This window comes from Notolepis coatsorum (assembly GCF_963971535.1).
Source record: "Notolepis coatsorum genome assembly, chromosome: 14".
Taxonomy (NCBI): Eukaryota; Metazoa; Chordata; class Actinopteri; order Aulopiformes; family Paralepididae; genus Notolepis; species Notolepis coatsorum.
In genome coordinates this window covers 40,123,960-40,140,999 of record NC_140178.1, presented here as the reverse complement: position 1 = coordinate 40,140,999, position 17,040 = coordinate 40,123,960, and the positions used below count along the sequence as shown (strand labels likewise).

General features: G+C 44.1%; 1 protein-coding gene across 6 annotated transcripts in view; it reads right to left on the bottom strand.

The window, feature by feature from the left end:
• Positions 1-17,040, bottom strand: part of usp7 (ubiquitin specific peptidase 7 (herpes virus-associated)) — a 137,602-nt gene that overhangs the window by 26,843 nt on the left and 93,719 nt on the right. For all 6 annotated transcript variants that reach the window (XM_084329460.1, XM_084329461.1, XM_084329456.1 and 3 more), the window contains 3 exons: positions 16,907-16,989; positions 16,181-16,290; positions 552-729 (listed from right to left, as the gene is read on the bottom strand). In XM_084329460.1, coding sequence (XP_084185586.1) covers positions 552-729; positions 16,181-16,290; positions 16,907-16,989 — 371 coding nt within the window. The remainder of the gene's footprint in view (positions 1-551; positions 730-16,180; positions 16,291-16,906; positions 16,990-17,040) is intronic.

Sequence of the window (17,040 nt, the reverse complement as noted above, 5' to 3'; positions counted from 1 at the left end):
AACCAAGGCAGAGCACCGTAACTACACTTACTGTGGTTGCCTTGGGTTTTTAGGATTTAGTAGTTACTGCCATTTGTACACTTTTTCCCCCTCTAGAACAGAACTAGATTGAACCAGGACAGGTTCAATTTCAGTCAGACCACATTTTGACCAAAAGTGTAGTTACTGTTGTTAGCCTTTGTACGGCAGAATACTACAACCTAGAGGAAAATAACATCACTGTAATCATGAGGAATCTTTCCACTGGTGACGGCCTTCAGCTCATTACACGTGTGACGTCACATGATATGTGTTAATTAGGTTGAATTATTGCCTAGGTCTACTACAACCTACACAAAAACACAACATCTTGAAGTAGGTAGTTATATAGTTATATGCACATAATTTGTATATTATATCGTCGATACTTGCTCTGCAATACTGGCTCGGAGAAGACCGCCCCTAAAAATATATCAATGCGCATGAAAACGGAACCCAACCCATTAGCTCACAGCAATAAGCACGCATGTCAGCAAGTAAATAAATAGGTAAAAAAAAAAGGGTCTTCTCACTATTGGCTCCTTAGCGTTCACTTTGGCGTCTCCTTTGGGGTTAAGGTAGACGACATAGTGGCCTCCGTGGTTGTCACCGCTGTGCACCAGCACGGCGTGAAGGATGTAGTTGGCTGGGTCCTTGGAGTCTGTCTTCTGGAGGAACTCATCCAGAGGAAGCTGCTCTGGAAACTCAAACCTAGAGAGAGAGCGAGAGAGAGAGTGAGAGAGAGTGGAGAACGGAGATGGAAAGAACAGGATGGGGGTGGAGTTAGAGAAGAGAAAGAGGAAGGGAAAAAAGGACGAGAGAGAGAGGAAGGGTGGAGTTAAAGGGGATAGAGGGTGGGAAGAGTGTAATGGAGGGAGGGAGGAAGAGGGAGAAGAGGGATGGAGTTGGGAGGACGGCCAGGAAGAGAGGGAGAGGTTAAGATATGGAGGGAGGGAAGAAAGGGAGGGAGGTATGGAAGAGAAGCGGAAATAGAAATGAGGGGAAAAGAGAATGGAGTAGAGGAGGAGCACAGGGAGGCGAGCAAAGATTGGATGGAGAGAGATAGAGGGGAGAGGGATTGGATGGAGAGATAGGAGAGGGATTGGATGGAGAGATAAGAGGGATTGGATGGATAGGGGAGGAGAGAGGGATTGGATGGAGAGATAGAGAGGGATTGGATGGAGAGATAGGAGAGAGGGATTGGATGTAGAGATGAGAGAAGAGAGGGATTGGATGGAGAGAGGGATTGGATGGAGATGGAAAGAGGGAATGGATGGAGAGATGGAGGGGGAAGTAAGAAACAAGGGTAAAGATGGAGGGAGGGGTGGAGAGTTAAGGAAATTAAGAGGCAGAGATCAAGCGATTGAGTGAGATAAAAAGAGAGAGAAACAGACAGAGGGGTGGAGTCAGGCCCAGTCACGATGTCTGTTCACCTGCCATAACACGCCCCCACACACACTGTGTGTGTGTGTAGCCCTCAGGGGGCCAGGGGCAGCGTCACCAAGATGACTCACAGCCTGTAAGAGATCCTACAGCCTGTATGTGTGTGTGTTCCAGCTAATCTCTTCTTCAGTTCTAACACCATTTCATTAGAGTGCATCATTCTCTCTTTGTGTGTGTGTGTGTGCGTGCGTGTTCCCTCTACAATGTCACATTATTCCTGTGGGATGTTAAGACACCATTAACTCCATCATAGATTTATAGATGTATAATATCATCCTGCATCAAACACTCTCCAAAATGACTCATCCTAGTTCTTAGTGTTAGGTCAGTGGCATGCCCCCCGAAACCCGGTTCTAAATTAGAAAAAAACAGTTCTGCTATCGGTAGTGAAGGAAATCGATGATTTGCATTTGGTTTACAACCTATATAGATATTGGTTTTAACTTTGTATTCTGTGTACAGGGGCAGCTGGGTGGCGCAGCGGACATTGCGCTCGTCACCAACGCAAGAGACACCGGGTTCGAATCCGGCTGTCGCCGTTGCCTCCGGCTTGGGCCGGCCATCATACTAACTCAATTGGCAGAGTTATCGGGTGGAAGTCGATGGGTGGTAATCTGGACGTTGTGGACAGCGACTCCTACAGGTCGGTTGGGGACGCCTGCACAGCAGAGACAGGAAATGGCGGGGGTAGTGTGAGCCTCCCACGCGTTACACCTCGCCAATGAGTCGGCGCTGGCAGGTGAAAAGATGTGACAGGCTGCCTCCTCGTGTATCGGAGGGGACACGTGATGCAAGGCTTCTATCCTCCCTACAACCGGCCAGTGGAGGGCATATGCGAGCAACGTTCAAGACAGGGGAGGGAAGAATTGGCAAAAATTGGGATGAGAAAAAAAAAAGAGAAAAAGTAGATTTAAAAAAACAACATTGTATTGTGTGTTACTCTCCAGAACAGACGGAGACAGAGTGCAGGGTGTAGGAGTGATAGCAGCCAGCAGCACGAGGTCATCGGCCGAGGCGCTTCAGCATCAACAAAGAGAGCTGGTCGGCTAGGGAGGGGAGAAGCCGTTGCTATGGTGATGAGATACGGTGGGGTTGCTATGGGCTAGCAGGCCGCAGGTAGGGATAGAGATAGAGAGAAAGTGCATTTTGAACCATAGTTTGATTTGGGTCAGAGAGAGAGAGAGTTCAACATCGCGAGACTTGAAGGCGGTAAGCTGGGAGTTCTTCAGAAGACTAACCAGACTAGGAGACGAAGCAGACGCGTAGACACGTCGACAGAGAGACATCAGTAAGCTGGAGGGTGGGGGATGGGAGGCCCTCCACCCTCCGGTTGACACGAGATAGCTAGCTTTGGCTAACAGGGAAGGCGTTTGGCTAACCACTGGGCATCAAAGAGAGGTATCACGTTTCCAGTGTGTCGATTCTTCCTATTACGGATGTATTAACGGGGGAGACAGAGTGTGACAGCCAGTACGATGAGTAAGAGATGACAAACAACACAGACTTCACGGAACCACAGAGAGATTACTGGCTGATAACACGAGAATCCAACAGTAGGTACTCGAGAAAGATTTTTTTCGAGGAATTTAAACGTTGCGAACTAATCTTGTTGGCCGCTTTCTCAATCTCTGTCTCTCTCTTTCTGTGCGAGCGGCGGGGCTGTGCTGTGCTCTTACACACACTCGCTCATACGGGTAGTTAGTAGCCTACAACTTGAGTTGTTCTGAAGCACAGACAGCTCTGCTCTCATCATAGCGGAGAGAACGAAACGTTCGAAAAAAGCATGCATAGCGCGACCTGTGTAACATTAAGTTACACTGCTATCTTAACACTTTCAGTGCCGGCCATTAACATGGTAAAGCATGGTTAAATGCCACCACCTACTTCAATGATAGCGTTGTGAACGCATAATCTCTGTCTTAAATTATGGCTATGTGTCTAATCTGCCCGTTTAACAATGACTTGTTTGCAGTCAACATTGTCGAAAAGGATATATATACAATGCTAGACACTGAAAAAAGCCATTTATAATGCATGTCACCTTTAACATTAGCAAGCTAAGCATGCATAGCGCGACGTGTGTAACATTAAGTTACACTGCTATGCTATCTTAACGACGTTAGCAAGCTAAGCATGCATAGCGCAACCTGTGTAACGTTAAGTAACTTGTGTTCCGCAGGGAAAGACCACTCATCACTGCATACAACTTGGTTTAATCCAAACGTCCATTCAGAAACTTTGTATTATGAAATAATTCTGGGATGTCTGACTATTCCCTATGCCTTGGTGTGAGTTCAGCCAACACTGTTGACACACCCACTATGCAAAGCGTGCGCTCTGTCTCAGGCCCTTGTTACACACACTGTTTTTGTGCTCGTTTTTATACGTTTTTGAATACGTTTGCTGTCCCTTTTACACAGAAATGGGTTTTTTGGCGGATACGTTGTGGCCCTACTGAAAACGCTAAATTGTGTTTTCCGTTTTAGAGTAGCGCCAAAACTCGCCGACAACAGACGTGTAATCTGCACGGAGCCGTTGTTGCGAAAACGCCCATGCGCAGTAGATACCATCTGCGTGCCCCTTCCGGTGACAACAGAGTGTGTGTGTGTGTGTGGGTGTGTGTTTGGGACAGAGCTGTCCCAAATAGCTGCAGCTACCATGTGTTGTCAAGTTATTGTTATAAGGACCCCAGTCCAAGTAGACTAGGCAGAATTTCAGAAAATGTGCTTGTATAAAGTGCTGAAGGCATTTCGTGTTTATTTTTGGTACACAACATTTCTAGGGGTATTAGGGGGTGCTGAATCCAAATTTGCTGTATACCAAGCTCAAAAATGTCAAATAAGGCCTCAAAATTGAGAAATCCAACATGGCCGCCAGCACCAGGCCCTCTCTCCACAAAAACAGGTGCTAAACCCACAGTTTTTATTCTACTGACATGAAACTTTGCACAGAACATCTGCACCTATGGAGGAAGAGAGTAGGAATATAGCTGGGGTGCAACCATGAGTAACAGGGTGTTTTTGACTGGCTAACTAATATTTGTATAGGTGAGGATAAAAAAATGACATTTATTCAGTGTTTGCAGGAATACGACAGCAATTTGGTAATAACTGTACAGTGTAGGACACAGCGTTTCCGTTAGCCGGTAATTACCGGTATTTGGCCGGCAAAATCTGTTGAAGTCCGACATATTTAATCTCTCCGGTCATAGTGTCCGGTGAAAATAGTTCCCTCTGGGCACAGTTTGATTATTTGAATTGTATTTGGATGGGCTGGAGTTGGGTGAACGAAACAATCATTGCGTTTGTTGTCGTTGCTTCGCTCAGCGAGAGCTTGCTGCTGGATTTGCGGAAGGCATGCAGCTGCAGACCCACATAACCCACCAGCTTTGCTGGCACAGTGCGGTCCCCAGACCTGGAAAGCTGCTCTGCGGGTCTGCAGCTGGATGCTTCTTGCAAACTAACTGCTGCCGGCTCGCGCTGATAACAGCTTTCATTGTTGGACCGGCTGCTTGGTGGAGCAACGATGAAACGAATGTAATGAATCGTTCGTCGCATGGGCTATTTAATTTTGGCCTGTTTTGGTACGGTTCGGGTGATCAAGTTGTGCTTGGAGGGAGTTGTTTTCACCGGACATTATGACCAGCACCAAGTCGTTGGGAGGTGGAGAAATACATCACGCAAACCCGGCCACGATAACGTTGCCGTCTCTCTCTGCAAAATTTCTCAGTTCTTCGCTTGATATAATTAATACAAATGTCCAATATAACGGAATTCGTTAGCTCATAAAAATGTGATTATAACAGACTGCTGTTTAGTGTCGGACCGACTGCCCACATACGCGGTCTATTTTATTTCAAGTCAGCAGCAGCACGGAGTATCGAGGGACTTATTTTATTTGGAATATATTAATGACTGTATACGCAAAAGTAGCCTAGTTTTAAATAATAATATTATAAATCTACATGCCTTGAGGATGACATTCTTTATATAGTCTGCCTATAAATTGTTTTAAAGCTCAATAAACTATGACCGGAATTAATCTCATTTGTCCGGTAGATTGAAATCTTGCAGGTCACGGAGACCGGCAACAATTTTTTCTAACGGAAACCCTGGTAGGACACCAACATTAGAATCCCCCAAGTCTTAGCTTTCTTCAGGCACCAAGTTTATCCAAGTAGCTCTTATAGATCTGGATATATAAGCATTTTAATGTAAGCATGTTGTTTTAGGCGAATTTTCTAAAAATAAAAGGTGGGGCTTAATGAGTTAAGTGTGACTACACAAGGTACAAACCTGAATTAAATGTGCTTTTGTAAGTTTTCTTACATACATCAACAAGGACGTAGTCACACCGGAGATTCAAGAATCCATACTTGGCGCAGAACACCTTGGACAGGCACAACTGAACATGTTTGTGGACAAACGTTTGTGTGAACCTCCAGATAGTGACCAGCACCTGAACCTGAAATCACCCATTCGAAAGAACAAAGCCAAGACATTTGCCTCTTTGTATGAAGTTGTGCAACTTTCCAAGAACAAGCAAAACACCATCAAAGGCAGATTCTACAAAGGCTCATCACAGCTTACAGAGCAGGTCGTAAGGTAGACCTTGACAATATCCTCCAGCATGAGCTCATGCCCATCACGCCATCTCTGGCCACAACTAACGGGAGTCTACATTCCACCAACAAGTCTGTGTTCGCAAATATACTGACGAAACAAGTTAAAACCCCTGCAGATCTTACTCTTCAGGGACCCAGCTGCCTGGTCATTGATGGCCAAGCTCTGGTAATGGCACTCTGAAAGCCACCTGACACTACAACATTTGGTGACTATGCCAACAAGTTCACTGACACCGTGTTGAAGATGGGAGCAAAATACCAGAGAGTAGATGTCGTCTTTGACAGATACCATGACCAATCCATCAAAACAGGCACAAGGGTGAAACGCAAACAGCGCCACAGGCCAGTACGTCGTGAAATCAAAAACAAGTCTGTTCCACTTCCTGCCGATTGGGCGAGCTTCATGGCCCTTGAAGACAACAAATCAGATATCGCTCAACTACTCTCAAACCACCTGATAGAACACAGCCCGGATGATGAACCTGTAGTTGTAGTATCAGAGAGGTTTGCTGAAGCGACAACTGTCAAGTCAACAGATCCAGATCTTGAAGTCTCCTCTCTGAGTGCTGACCATGAGGAAGCTGATACTCATCCAGGCTCCAGTGGAAACAATCGTTGTGTCAGCGCGTGACACAGATGTGCTGCTTCTACTCTTGGCTCACTATGACAGAATCCGATGTACGCATCTCTACATGAAAGCTGGATCTCTACATCTCTACATCCACCTGCAAGACTGTATACTCTAGACTGTTTGTCGTTAACAGAATTGTGAACATAATGCCTATAACAGAGAGAAAAAAAGGAATGAAGGAACAGAATAAATCACTGTAAGGACAATTGTATCATGTGTTCGAATATACTTGTACGGGAGCTGGCTATAATCTTTTAATTATCTTCTACTCTATTCTATTCAGGAAGAGTCACATGGCATGTATCGAAGCATGCAACTGTAAGAAAGTCAACACCTGCCGGAACACTGAGGAAGAGTGTGAATAAGCTGTCACTGTAAGGATTACTGTAACACGTATTCAAACGTACAGAGGAAGATTCCGGAAAAAAGCGGGAAGGTGGAATAGCTTTCATGTTGAACAACAATTGGTGTGATCCAGGCAACGTGAAGGAGCTTTCAAACCACTGCTCCCCAAACCTGGAGTATATATCCATCAAGTGCCGGCCATTCTTTCTCCCGAGAGAATTAACGTCGGTCATTCTGATCGGAGTGTATATTCCACCACAAGCAAACACAGGCGACGCGCTCTCCAAGCTCCACAACGAAGTAAACAAGCTCCAAGCAGCTAACGTAGACGCTGCTATTGTGGTTGTGGGTGATTTCAATAGCGCTAATCTGAGAAAAGTGCTGCCAAAATTCTACCAGCATGTGACTTCTTCTACCAGAGGCGGGAATATTTTAGACCATTGCTACTCGCAATTTAAGAGCGGTTAAAAATCACATGCTGCCAGTCCTTTCGGCAAGTCAGATCACAACGCCATCTTTCTTGTACCGCAGTATAAACAAAGTCTCAAGCGCATTCCTGTAGTATCGCGAGAGGTGAAGCGCTGAACGGTGGCGTCGGAGGAGCCGCTCCAAGCTGCACTAGAATGTACAGACTGGCGGGTGTTCCGCGATAACAGATAATATTAATGACTACACGGAAACAGTGCTGGATTTTGTTTGTACTTTGGTAGAAGAAACAATCCCCTCTACCACAATTAGAGTTTACCCAAACCAAAAGCCCTGGGTAGACAAATCCGTCCGTGAAGCTCTGAAGGCGCGCACCTCAGCATAAAACGCCAGGCTTGTGACAGGCAACATGAATGACCACAAGGTGGTGAGATACAATGTTAGGAGGACAGTAATAGAAGCAAAAAGGCGCTATAGGGATTCAATTGAACTTCAATATGAACAGGCTGACTCTAGAGCTATGTGGCAGGGCCTCAGAACGATGACAGATTACAAAGGCACCTCCCTCAAACTGAACAGTGACATCCAACTGGCAAATGATCTCAATACCTTCTATGCGAGGTTTGAGGCTGGGAATAACAGCACCAGCCTACAAACCACTGCAATGGAGGAGGGGGGGGGGGCACTGCTGATGGAGACTCAGTGTTCAGGATAACAGAACATGAGGTGAGGAGGACGTTTAAGAAAGTGAATATCAGGAAGGCAGCAGGTCCGGACGGTATCCCCGGCCGCGTCCTAAAAGTCTGTGCCGACCAACTGGCCCCGGTATTTACTGACATATTTAACCTGTCCTTAGAACAGGCTGTCATCCCCACCTGTCTGAAGAAGTCCACCATTATCCCTGTACCCAAAAAATCCAAGCCAGCTTGCCTCAACGACTACCGCCCTGTAGCTCTCACCTCCATAGCCATGAAGTGCTTTGAGAAGCTAGTGAAGGGCTACATCTGTTCCTCCCTCCCCATCAACCTGGACCCCCTGCAATTTGCATACCGCCCCAACAGGTCCACAGAGGACGCCATAGCCCATGTGCTGCACACAGCAGCATCACACCTGGACAAGAGGCAGGGGAACTATGTGAGAATGCTATTCATCGACTACAGCTCAGCATTCAATACCATAGTCCCCTCCAAACTCATAGCCAAGCTCAGGGACCTGGGCTTGAACTATGACCTCTGCCAGTGGGTCTTGGACTTCCTGACGGGCAGACCCCAGGTGGTGAGAGCAGGCAACTGCACCTCCTCATCCAGCACTCTCAACATAGGGGCCCCCCAGGGCTGTGTCCTGAGTCCCCTCCTCCACTCCCTGTACACACGACTGTGTGGCACAGCGGAACAACAACACAATCATCAAATTTGCTCACGACACAGTAGTGGTGGGCCTGATCTCTGCAAACGATGAGAGGGCCTACCTGGAAGAGGTTAAGGTTCTAGCGGGATGGTGTCAAGAGAACAGCCTCTCCCTGAACATCAGCAAAACAAAGGAGATGATTGTGGACTTTAGGAGGTCGGGGTCAGGGACTACAGCCCCCTCAGCATCGACGGGGCACCGGTTGAGAAAGTGAACAGTTTTAAGTACCTCGGAGTCCACATATCCGAGGACTTGACATGGACCACACACATTGACAGTGTTATCAAGAAGGCACGACAACGCCTCTACTTCCTTAGGCGCTTAAGGAAGTTCAACGTGAGTCAGAAGATCCTCAAGAACTTCTACTCATGCACAATAGAGAGCATCCTGACTGGCAATATCACCTCCTGGTTTGGGAATAGCACTGCACAAGACCGCAGCAGACTACAGAGAGTGGCCCGTTCAGCCGAACGCACAATTGAAGGTGGGCTTCCCACTCTCCAAGACATTTACAACAAGCGGTGCATGGGCAAGGCTAAGAGAATAATCAAAGACTCCAGCCACTCAATCAACTGCCTCTTTGAACTGCTGCGATCAGGCAAGCGATACCGGAGTCTCCATGGCAAGCACAGAGAGACTCAGTAGGTGCTTCTATCCCCAGGCCATCAGGATGCTCAATGAATGAACAATGAACAATAAGCAAACCATCAACACACCCACAGCGCACATACACTCACTTAAATAAACAACACACTGTATCACCCACTTTACCACTTTAGACACAATTTACACTTTATATTTATATTTATATTATTGGTAAGGAAATTGCACATCATTCTCATTCCTTATTGCACCTCACCACTACAAGGTGGCACCACAAGCTAAGCTATACCTCACCATTTTTGTACCAGCTGTACATACTCTATATATAGAAACACTGAACAATTTTGTTGTTACACTTGTTTACGTACTTGACTTCTTGACTTTCTATTTTATACTTATTATACTTATTTTATACTATCTTGTTATTATCTAGCACACTCTCAGGAGCAACACAGAAAGAAACATTTCATGCAAAGTATTCTGTATTCTGTATGATAACTAATAAAGAAACTTGAACCTTCACTTATATTGATATGGTAAAATAATATTTTTATTTTATTATATTATAATCTATTCTATTCTATTCTGGAAACGTGGCATTGGATGAATCATGCAACTGCAAGACACCTGCGACACCTGCCTGAATACGATTGATGACTGACAATAAATTACTGTACCTAAGCTACTGTACGCATATTAAGGACTATCTAATTTGCATAAATGACATGTTGATTAAAAAAAAATCAAGAGAAAATAGTTTGATGAATAAATCCATGGCCTGGGATCATCCTGCTTTTCTTTCTTATTTGGTTGATGAGTTATGCATCAATAACGACCACCGTTTCTGCTATAAATATGAGTTTCAAGCAACATTTTCACAACTGATCTAAAATCAGGATATGATTTTAAATTCCTCATGTATGCAAACATATAAAAACACATTTCATTCATGTTTCTACCTTGTTTAGTCAAAAAGATATGCACTTAAATAGATTTCAGCCTGGCGCTGGCGGCCATGTTGGATTTCTCAATTTTGAGGCCTTATTTGACATTTTTGAGCTTGGTATACAGCAGATTTGGATTCAGCACCCCTTAATACCCCTAGAAATGTTGTGTACCAAAAATAAACACGAAATGCCTTCAGGGTTATGATTTTCTGAAAATTGACCCCGTCTAAAGCTACAACAGTCTGCATTCCCTTAACAATTGTTTGTATTGAGCCGTATTGTATTGTACCCATTATGCAATATGTTAAATAAAGTTTGCATCCATTCATTCTGCTAGCATTAACGATTGCACGAGCACTGCCACTGGCTAACATGAGCTAGCGTTAGCTATCAGACCCTGTTAGCTCAAAGCTCCTCTTTCAATCTTAACAAGCATTAAACAAAATGGCCCAGTCATCTATTCACCTTTGTTTAATACACACAGCGTTGTCTCTAATGTTATCTAGCTACTGATAGCTCCCGATATCATCAGTTTGGTGCTGGCTAACTAGCGTGAGCTAACGTTAGCTTCTAGCCACAATGCTATACTGTTATAATGGCATCTTCCATTCACGTTAGCATGCAGCTAACAATGTAGCTAACAAAGTCACCGATCTTTTTTGAGACTAAACTATCCGCTCTTGGTGGTCACTTGTGTTGATGTTAGTTTTGTTTCATCAACAAATGAGAGAGCAGAACACAGTGAATGTATCCGTTTTGTTTATTGCACTTTTATTACACTTTGCTGAAAAAGAAGTGCTGCATTGGGTAAATAGGCAAAGATGGTGGCGCCCGCCTTGTTGACATTTACTTTGCAGGAAGTGTATTGGCACATTCAAGTTCTGATTGGTTGAGAATTGCCTTCATGTTCGCCACCTACTGCCATCTACTGCTTTGGCAGTGTACTACATCACTTTGCTCAGGTGACAAAACGAAAGTGTGACCCACCTCTCATACGTTGCGGCGAAACTCACCAGAAAATGAAACGAAAGTCTAACCGCAGCCTCACACACACACTGCTCCGGTCATGCATCCACTCAACTCATGGAAAATACAGCATCAGGCTATTGTTCTAAAAGTATCTCTACTAATAAAATAGAGTATTGAACCGTGCTTAATAGCTGCGTATTGGGTGGGACATTCCGATTTAAGAACTTTCTAAATAAAATAGAAAGTCCCAAAATAGTTAATTTATCTGACTGCTTGTATTAATTGATCAAAAAGTAGCCATGTGCAGTAATATAGTTATATAAAAGAATAATAAAGCAATGTCGATTCTTTTCTTAATTAATTGTTTTCTTTTCTCCAAGCAACGATACCCATCCCTAGTAGTGGCATGTTGTATCAAGAGCGCAGCCCAGACAAGTCCTGGTTCTAGGAATAGGCTGTCCTTTGACCCATCTATGGACAAGTGATTCACCCAGAAAGTTATGTTGGTGGATGGGGAGAGGCATCTGAAAGGAGCGTTCCAAACTAGAAGACGCCAATGAAAAAGCCAAATGGAATTAATTTGGGTGGCAGCTGTTGCAAGACGGGAGGAAAAGCTTACAGGCTGTTTCACGCCCAGACGATTTTGTATCCCCAAAGTTAAATGGAACTGAATGGAACAGACACAAAATAGCCACCATAAAACATCTGCTGGGGGATCACGGCTAGAAGGTATCGGTATTTTGTCTACCTGATGTCCTATGTTAACTCCTGTTTTCTGAGTGCTGATAGCAGTGGCAATGTTTAACTTTGAGACTAGGAAATAATTATAATAATAAATTGTCGGCAAGAAGAGCATACATTTGGTCAAAGTCTAGGGGTGGATATTGAAGTGGTTGAAATTATGCTATCGACATGACTTGGGCAAAAGTAAAAAATGGGCATGGCAATATTCAACTTTAGTCTCTAATATAATAATAATTTTAGTCTTAAACATCGGCTATATGCCACCTTAATTCAGCAGTAATTTTATTTTATTTGATTGATGGATTAAAAACACAGAACAAGGATCCAAAGGAGAAAGAGTAAAACCCTTATTTCCGTCATGGTCCCAGGGCTGTTAGGCCACAACAAAAACACGACAATAACACCAAACACATACATTTAAAACATTAGAAGACTAACCTATAGCTAGTAATCAGTATTAAATAATCCTCATCGGTCAACCACTATTCAAAACCCAGAAACTCTACCAATAGTATGAGAACCAATTATTGAATTGTGTGCATCAATGCAAAAACATGATTATTATTAGGGGTGGGGGAATCGTTAAAGCAATAGATTGTGAATTTCTTTGCCGATATTATAACGATACAACGGCAAGTATCAACTAATTAAAAATAAATAATAATTATGCTTGCCAATCTCATTTAACTGCAATAAAAATGATTGGAATGAGGTGAACATAGCGAGAGAAAAAAGAGGTTGCGCGAGAGAGAGAGAGAGAGAGAGAGAGAGAGAGAGAGAGAGAGAGAGAGAGGAGGGGGTGGGAGAGAGAAGAAAAAAAAAAGACAGGCCGTTAATGACAAGGCCCCCTCTCTCCCTCTCGTTCGCGGCAGCTTGTGGTTTTTTTTTTTTTCCCTTTCTTTCAATCTCCCGTTTGCGGGTGTGTGGCACGCGGCCGGCAGGTACCCCCCCCCCAAGTGCCCCCTCTCTCTCCATCTCTCTCTCTCCCTCTCTCTTCCTTTCTCTCCCTCCAGAGCACACGGGCCCCACTCCGCCTCGCAGCTGAGGAAGTGGCTTCCTCCACTCGCTGTCTAGTCTAGGTAGAATGGGGGCGGGCATTAGCTCCAACCACAGAGCCAATCGCATCACCCAGCGGCCGTATGACGTATATCGGCCGTTCAAATCAAAATGGCCTGATTTACTGGAGGAGGAAAGGGGCTGAGCTGAAACAGAGCAATCCGCCAATATGGTATTTAGACACAAACACATTGATACGAACTCCTATTACTATAATACAATGCTAGAGACTGAAAAATGACATTTATAGTACATAGTACAAAAAATAATAATAATATTTGACCAATCATAGTCGACTATCCAAATCCTTAGTCGGGGACAGCCCTAGTGCAAACTATTTTCTGTTACAAATCATAAAGGTTTTCCATTGGAGACACCATTTGCGGTTTAAAAATGGTAATAAATCACATTATATCACAGTATATTGTGATATAACAATGTTGTGACGCATAGTATGCAGACTCAGACTAACGGTGTAGACAACAGACTCAGACTAACAGTGTAGACAGCAGACTCAGACTAACAGTGTAGACAGCAGACTAACAGTGTAGACAGCAGACAGACTAACAGTGTAGAAAGCAGACAGACTAACAGTGTAGACAGCAGACAGACTAACAGTGTAGACAGCAGACTCAGACTAACAGTGTAGACAGCAGACAGACTAACAGTGTAGACAGCAGACAGACTAACAGTGTAGACAGCAGACAGACTAACAGTGTAGACAGCAGACTCAGACTAACAGTGTAGACAGCAGACTCAGACTAACAGTGTAGACAGCAGACAGACTAACAGTGTAGACAGCAGACTCAGACTAACAGTGTAGACAGCAGACAGACTAACAGTGTAGACAGCAGACTCAGACTAACAGTGTAGACAGCAGACTCAGACTAACAGTGTAGACAGCAGACAGACTAACAGTGTAGACAGCAGACTCAGACTAACAGTGTAGACAGCAGACAGACTAACCGTGTACTGTACATTAGTACACTGCATAGTATTGTATATTATATGGTAACTCAGAACATTGTACATATGTCTATACCGAACACTGTGACCTCATTTTCTTCTTCTAAATTACATGCTATACTATGTTATTTGATACTATCTTGTCTAGCAGAGTCTCTGGAGCGTAACAGTAAGAAGCATTTTGTATGAAAGTATTCTGTACTTCTGTATGACAACTATTAAAGAAACTTGAAACTTGACAGCAGACTCGACTAACCTTGTAGACAGCAGACTCGACTAACCGTGTACGCAGCCGACTCATAGAAGCCTGGCTGTGAGTCGCCTGAGGATAGCAGGCGTGACAACAGCGGGACAGCTGGTGAGATTGTGCTCCATCTCAGCAGTCATCATTAACACTTTGAGTTCCAGCCACAACATGTCGTTATTTCATGCCCCCGTTGAGTGCCGACGACGCTAATTCATATTTCATCAACCGAGTCTCCCGTTGGTACAGCAGCCCCTCTAGGAGCTCCGATGGGAAAATACCGCACCCCATCGTCTATCCCTGTGTAACTGCAGGCCATTCAATTACACTGGTGGATCTGTGGGGGGGGAGCCTACTGGCTCCACTATGCTGGCAAGCCATCTGATGAAGAGGGAAGTGATCGCGAGATGGAAAGCAGCCTGGAATATATATTTACAGCAGCCAATAATCAATCAATAAACGTGATCGATATTTGGAATGGCGATCAGGAATTGGAATAATCTTTTTGGAGAACATCTGATCTAAGGTAAGGAGTCTATGTTATCAGTTTTAGGATAATCAGAGCAGTTTTCACTGAGATAACAGCGTGTCCCGTAGGTGTATATGTGTGTGTGTGTGTGTGCTGTTGAGGAAATAAGAGAATCGACTTCTCAGCTCGCTTCTATAGCGTGCATAAGTACACATATACTATCGATAATCTAGCATTTATTTGAAAACGATTCATAAATAGGCAGACAAATGACAACGTGTCTAGTGTATTCGAGAATATTCCAATAAATGCCGTTTATGACGGAATCTTTCTATTTTCCTGAAATTTGAGAAAACGATAGCTTTTCGAAATGCTATAAAAAGGATATGAACCGATTAAAAAACAATCCGTTTCGACAATATTGACTGCAAACAAGTCATTGATAAGCGACGGGCAGATTAGACATAGCCATAATTTAAAACATAGATTATGCGTTTTTAACGCCATCATTGAAGTGGGCGGCGGCATTCAAGGGGGTAAAAAGGAAAACACGGCCAGCACTGAAAGTGTTAAGAGCCTGGCCAAGTGGCAAAGATGGTGAGATGTGTACCAAACACATTTGTGCTCCATTACCATTTGGGGTTGGTTTAAATAAAAGAAATTACACCAGATGCCAATATAAATAATTTAAAGCATGTTAAGTGTGTGTGTGGGTTTGTGTGTTCTGGTGAATAAGAGATGTCCAAGAGCAAGAAACCACTTGCACCAGAATATGTGTGAGTGTGTGTGCGTCTCATCGACGTAACAGATTACGGAAAAACTTTGATTTGCATAATATGAGTCAGCAAGTCACAATGACAACGTTCACAATATCGCAGTATCCACTATTATTGTGGTGTTTCATTAACAGCATAGCAGCACATGATTGAGAAGAGGAAAACTGACTAGCTTTCATCCCCCGTATGGATGCAGCTTGATGAGATATTGGCCAAAAGTTTAGGATTGACAAAAAAACGCTACTTTTGTAGAACAGTCTGGGGATATTGATTTATGACACAATGTCATTTCGGGACCGGTACCGGTCCCCGTCGGGTGGAAGAGATTAAATGGTTTTATTAACCGAAAAAAGTATCAATTAATTAATAAATAACAAAAAGAATCGTTAGCTGCAGCCTTAGTGTGCGTCTCTCACCCATCATTGATCTTGATGTCCGTCCGTCCGTGTGTGCGTGTGTGTGTGCGTGTGTGTGCATGCGTGCGTGTGTGCGTGTGAGCGCGCACGTCTCACCTGTCATTGATCTTGATGTTCTGGTCAGTCTGTGGGTCATACATGAACCTCATCAGCTGCAGGTGCAGGATGGGTGGGAAAGTTAGGAACTTCACCCCCTTCTCCGCTTCCTGGAACACACACACAAGATCCAGTTATATTTACTATACTTCTGAGGTCATTAACTTGACCTAAATGCATTTCCTAACCCCTCCCCTTGAATCAAAATAACTTCAAAAGTAATCCTAAACTTAACCAGTAGCCAAGGCAAGGAGGCCAGAATGTGGGGGGTGACGTGGGCCATATGACTAGACTTGGTTAAAGGCCTCCAGGCAGCATAGTGACCCAGCTGGAGCCGGGCCACTGCTGAATGGATAAGGCATCACAGTAGTAGAGTCTAAGCACCAGAAAACAAAAGGATGACATTTATTTTTTATATACAACATTGACTGGTGAGTAGAGCTGGCCGGTATGACCATTGCCCCTGGAAACAAATGAATTAAACTACTTTTTTGAAAACCAGCGCACAAATACCATTCTCCCATCGTTGTTGGCCCTCTGTCAACATGTTTGTAACATTTTGTCTGTTAACGTGATTGTTGGATTACATTTTCTTTTATTAAATAAAACAGGCACAAAATGGCAAATGCTCTAGGAATGCATCTCACCGCCTATCATACAGACATGGGTCATATTAGTAAATATTGTGCATAGCGCACGGCCCTGCTGGCGAGTATGGGTTCTGACCTGCAGGCCGTGCTCTCCTGCGTCGTACTTGTTGTCTCCATCCAACTGTTCTGTGGCGACGTAGTCTTTGAAGGACTCGAAGACTGCAGAGAGGGAGAGAGTCGTTACTCACTTTTACATCTATTATACACAAC